Below are 5,901 nucleotides of genomic sequence, written 5' to 3'. Positions count from 1 at the left end.
CACCAAATCTGATTAAAATGCTTAAAAGAGTACAAAACGAAAAAATTGTACGTGTTAACAATATCAGAAGTGATAGAGGCACCGAATTTACTAATAGGATTCTAACTTCATATCTTGAGGAATTTGGTATTAGACACGAGTTGTCTAGTTCTAGAACCCCTCAAAAAATGGTTTAGGTTAGAGGAGAAACTGAACCCTCAAGGAAGCTTCAAGATCCATGATAGCCGATTCAGGTGTCGCTCAAAAACTTTGGGAAGAGGCTATCAATACTGCATGTTATACTTAAAATTGGTCCATGATAAATAAACTTCTTAATAAAACGCCTTTTGAAGTTTACCATGACAAGGTTCCTAATATCCGATATTTTAGGATCTTTGGCTGTAAGTGTATTTCCACAACAATGGAAAAAACTACTTGACCGCTTTTGACGCTAAATCGGATGTTGGTATCATGTTAGGATATTCTGAAGTCAGTAAAGCATATAGAGTTTATAACAATAGGACTCTTACTGTTGAAGAATCATTGGTGTTGTATTTGATGAATCTATTGAAAGTAATACTTCATCAACCATTGATCTATCTCTCTGGTTTTTCGAGTACAGTTTAAGGCTTCTTAAGTTTAGTGGACTTACCTGAAGTAGAATGAGCAGGGGTCGGATGCTTAAATCTCTTAACTTCATACTTTTTTTTATAATCGTCTTCTCTAGAGGAGGAAGTTCATTATCGGTCGGTTGGGAGTTTTCAACCTGATGAGGAGAGGAGGGTCCCTTTTCGACTTCGGACGGGGGTTTTGAGCAGCCTTCATCTCGCTCATCCTCTTTCTTGCTTTCCTCGGATTTAGAGGAGAAGATGCTTAATGCTCTAGCTATTCAGCAAGAGGTTCCAATTCCGGTTGTGGTCTCCTCAATAAGTCAACATGTTGACAAGGTGACTAATGTAGCCATTAATGAAGATTTTATCCATATTCTGTCCTTTCCGCAAGGGATTCTATACTCTACGGTTGTTCTCGATGGAGGAGTTGAGGGTGTCACAAATGAAGTTCCGGTAAAAGCACTCTCAAGGGGCTTTTCTTCATTTACTCAAATGAGAACAGTATGGGGAATTGAGTTCAGAGAACTCGTTCCAAGTCATAAACGCGCTGAAGCTGTAGGGGCTGGAAAAGGTCCTGCTGATCCACCTCTTGCATCGCCTCTTGATGTTACTCTAGAGGCTCAAACATCCATCGACTTGATTCTCGAAGAGGCTGAAGTCGCTGCCAAAATGAAAATCGATCTCTTCAACACTTGGGCAAGCATCAGTTAGGCACAAGTTTCAGTGAGGTGCTTCCAGATTTTGCAGAAGATGAGAAGTGGGTTGAATTGCTGAATTTGGAAAAGGTGATATTCTCCTTAACCAAAACTAAATATGTTACCGAAGCCCTTAGAAGGAATGAATTTGTGGAAGCATAGGCAAGAGGTCGCGCCATTTTTCCTTACTATACAAACTGTAGAAAGCATTACAATCCGTCTGCTGATACCGCAAGAACGGATGCTGAAGTCATTAATCACTTAAGCGGACTATTGGAGGAGTACGTTTCTACTACTCTTAGATATGTGGATCAATTTAGTTCTTATTTATACACTTATAATTAATACTTTTATTTAACAATTTCTCCCTTTTTTATTTTTAAACTAAATATTCAAAACCTTATGATTTTATAATCGTTGGCTAATTATCATGAGTTTAATTAGCTATTTTGATCTAACAATTTCTCCCTCTTTGATTTTTTATAATAAATTATCAAAGTTAGTATTGTATGTATGTTTAACAAGATCGATGTCTTCTAATTCAAACCTCTCGTATCATTTCTTGGTTTGTAACAAATTTTAGTTCCTTATCGAAATTTTCTACTAATAATAGAAGTTTGGACAACATCCCGTGATGCTTTTCATATATTTTTTAAAACAATAGGGTTATGTACCCTTAGATTATATGTTTAAGCAATTATTAGGATAAAGCTTAGGTAACATTTGGACCCTATGCCCTCTAATGTGCTTATTATTGGGGATTGAAAACATAAGAACGTATTTTCTTTTAATAGCCAAAACAAATCAAGTTAAATAATTTTTAGTGTCCCCAATAGAGTCGTCAAGAGAGTTGTAAGCGCACGAAAGTCGTTTGTTAGTTCATGAGATTTTTTTTTGGCAAAAATATTTATTTAAAAGATTAATTAAAAATAATGAAATTTTAAATTAACTTTACTCAATTTTTAGACTAACCATATTCAAAAGATTTCTTAGATCTATTTAAATAATTTTGGGAAATTAATTTTAAATGGCTCGCATATTGACTTTTAGAGTCGTCACTTGATTTAAAAAATTAAGAAAATGTTTTGCGTGTATAAACATAATTTTAGAGGTTTTTTTGAGTTCAATGCTTGATGACACTTAAAAAAGGCTTACATATTATGTCATCCATGCCCATTGAAGAACAATCTCTACTTCACAAAATTTTGGCTACTTTATACAATTTGATTTTTACATTTTACGATTATTTTTAAATTCTAGACATAAATTTAGGTTTGACATTTTAATTTTTTTAATATTAAATAAATGTTGATACTAACTATGTCGAAAGTTATAGAGAATGATAATTGAAAAATATCAATTAAAGAAGAAGTTAGATTTAAGAAACATTCAAACTAGACTTATTTAATAAAATAAGGTTGTTAGTTAGTCATTATCCCTCTTAGCGCGCTTGATGATCAAGTTTGAGTGGCTTTAGGCCTTATTTGATTTGGGTCAAACACTTTGGTCCCCTTTTTTATTATATGAAAAATATGTCAAATTAATTAATAGGCATGCCTATTTTATTAAAAAATTATTTGTATTTAAATGCTTTATAAATAATTATTTTTGAAATTAAAATGGTTACAATATTTTTCGTAAATAATTATTTAATTTATTTTTAATATTTATTTTAATTATTTTGGAATAAATTGATACAATATTTTTTATTAAATAATTATTTAATTTATTTTTAAATTCCTTAATTAGTCTATAATTTTAAAAAATATATATTTTAATTACTTTAAAAAAAAATTTAAAAATTATAAATTGGGTTTTTCAAATTTGAGTGTCTATAATATTTTTAAATAATTTAAAAAAAACATTAATATAATAACTAATTCAAACAATTTTTTTTATTAAACCAAAACTTGAAAACAAATTGATATATATATAAAAAAAAAAATCGTGTCATAACATTAACTTATATTTCAAATACATATGCAGCATATCTATTTAGTTAATATTTGAATAAAATGGTATATTCAATATTATTTATATCAAAACTCTATATCTCATATTTTCTTAATGTTCACCCTAGTTTTATTTAGTTGTTTTAGATGGGCCAAATAATTCACTTTTCAAGTTAAAAAATTAGCATAATTTTCATAATTACTACTTATCATCTATTAAAATCTTGATAAACATGATAGAAACTTTGTAAATCTAAAATCTCAATCTTGTCACATAGAATTAGTATGAATAAAATAATGTTCATTATGATTTTAACATATTAATTGCCAAACTCCTTATTCCAACATTTTTGTCAATGATCAATTACCTTATACCTAGTTTATGCTTAAAATAATTCCAAACAAACTAATTCTTGAAAACCGACTTAACCTAACCGTTCACGCCCCATAAAAACCAACACAATCATGAAACATATTTGGTGTATTATTTAACTCAAGCTTACAATTACATGGAAGAGAATAAAATGCAGTAAACAAGACTACATACTAATTACCGATAATGATGATGATGATGAATTAAGATAGATAAGAGATAATAATGGGGAGGTACATATATAATTAGTCTTCTTCATCATCTGAAATGAACTTACCAGTTCCAGGATTAATGGCAGCAATAAAGAAGAAAATAACATTGAACAAAACAAGTGGCTCAATCTCATTGATTGGTACACCAGTCTCAATATTTAGCTGTGCCAATGCCCCTTTCCCAGTTATAATCTCTCCTATCAAAGAGAATGCAAATCCCAGCTGAGCCAACCTCCCAACAAACAGCTCATTCGCCTTTGTGAATCCAAACAATCGTCCTCCTGGCATTCATTTTCCAGCAACAATCCAAGACTCAAGTCAAATTCATATTAACTAATCATGTTTAGTCTTTTAGATTATGGGACAACAAGAATGACTTATTTATTACCTTCTCCTAGGCCAAGAGCTGGTAGTACTCCCTTCCCTGGCGGAATTATAGCCTTTTCGATCCCAGTTGTTGGATCATCTACAAACTGTCCTCTGTCACCCAAAGCTCCAATGGCTCCAAGCAAAGTGAAGAGAATGAAGAACAGTAGGAGGGGCTCTGCCTCATAAATTGGAACTCCAGTTTCCAGATTCAGCTGTGCTAGAATTCCTTTTCCTGTTATTCCTTCTCCCAACAAAGATGCCTGCATAACAATTTCCCTTTCCATTATGTTATAGAAGAAGCTAACCTTGTTAAAGATTTGAAATTGATGAAGTTGATGATTGTGAAATAAGATTAAATCCATATAACCCATCATGATATTTAACAGATAAAGATTGATGTGTTCATATTCACAACTCTTCTAAATAATCCAAAATTTGTTTAATGAAAAAGTGGGTTTTCGAATTTGGATTAAACAAGGCTTTAATATCTTCCCCTAAATGTAAATCATCCAACAAAAAGAGGGTTTGCCCAGTTTTTCAACTGATGAACTAAAATAAAATGCTTAACTGCAAAACCAATCATGGCCACACGACCGACGAAGAGCTCATTTGCCTTGGTGAATCCAATACCACCGGAGGTACCAAATATACCATCTTCAACCTTAGGTTTTGGTGCCTACATTAATTTAGAATCAAAGTTAAGAGTCAAAAACAGAAATAGTAAGTTAAATTCCCAAATGGGTTAGAGAATTCATAAACAAAAAGAGAATTAAATGATGTTTGTACTTGAACCTTTTTAACAGGGACTGGTGCTTTAGTTTTGGGCTTGAAAAGAGCAATGGTGGTGAATGATGATGAAGAAGAAGAAGATGGTGAATTTCGGAGTGGAGGAAGAATGAAATGAGAAAAAGGCTTTGGCTTTAGACCTTCCAAAAGAGGCTGTCTCTTGAAATCCACAACTGATGAATGGCTAGAACTTAGCAGCATAGTTTGAGCCATGGCTAAGCCTCTTTCTATCTTTCTATCTCTTTCTGAAACTCTCTGGTTTGAAGTTCTGTTGGAAAGAAATGAAGTTGTTTTTGAGTGATGAAATTAAGGAGATGTGGATAGGATTTATCAGAATCGTCATGTGTGCAAATGAAGTGGCCACGTCTTTAGCTTTTGTTTTTGATCCATTTGATGAATGATGATAAATCTTTTGTGGTATTTATTCACAACTTCAATTTCAGCCAAGGACATCTATCACTACTTGCTTGTGTTATTTCCTGAATGGTCGATCTGTTTATATATGTCCCCACTTATGACAGACACAAAGAAAAGTTTTCTTTTTTATTTGAAAATGTTGTTTTTATAATTAAACTTCCTTTGGAGCATTTCATGAAACAGGTGGTGTGCAAATAAAAATCTGGAAAATGATAAAGAAAATTCATCTGAAAATATCTGTGAATTTGTGATGGACTTACCTACCAACATGGAGGAATGGTGCCCCGACGATCCGATTCTTATTTAAATATCAAAATGTGAATTTAGATATTAATTCATTTATAAAAAAAATTAATATATAGAGAAAATTCAATCATATGTAATTTTGTGAGTATTCAAAATGTTCTTCAAGTATTATTTAGATTAAAAAAAATTTGAAGACAAATCCAGCCAAACTAAATAAAATGCACACTAATCAACCTAAAACCAAATTTTCAAATATGAAGT

General features: G+C 31.7%; 1 protein-coding gene across 1 annotated transcript; it reads right to left on the bottom strand.

The window, feature by feature from the left end:
- Positions 1–3,699: 3,699 nt before the first annotated feature.
- LOC124930971 (photosystem II 22 kDa protein, chloroplastic) lies at positions 3,700–5,264 on the bottom strand. The gene is made up of 4 exons (XM_047471348.1): positions 4,984–5,264; positions 4,760–4,867; positions 4,211–4,451; positions 3,700–4,103 (listed from the first exon to the last, which is right to left on the bottom strand). Exons 1-4 carry the CDS (start codon positions 5,188–5,190, stop codon positions 3,856–3,858), a joined length of 804 nt encoding a protein of 267 aa, XP_047327304.1. The 5' UTR covers positions 5,191–5,264; the 3' UTR covers positions 3,700–3,855.
- Positions 5,265–5,901: the final 637 nt, after the last annotated feature.

This window comes from Impatiens glandulifera, chromosome 3 (assembly GCF_907164915.1).
Source record: "Impatiens glandulifera chromosome 3, dImpGla2.1, whole genome shotgun sequence".
Lineage (NCBI taxonomy): Eukaryota > Viridiplantae > Streptophyta > Magnoliopsida > Ericales > Balsaminaceae > Impatiens > Impatiens glandulifera.
This window is presented reverse-complemented; position numbering and strand designations above follow the sequence as displayed.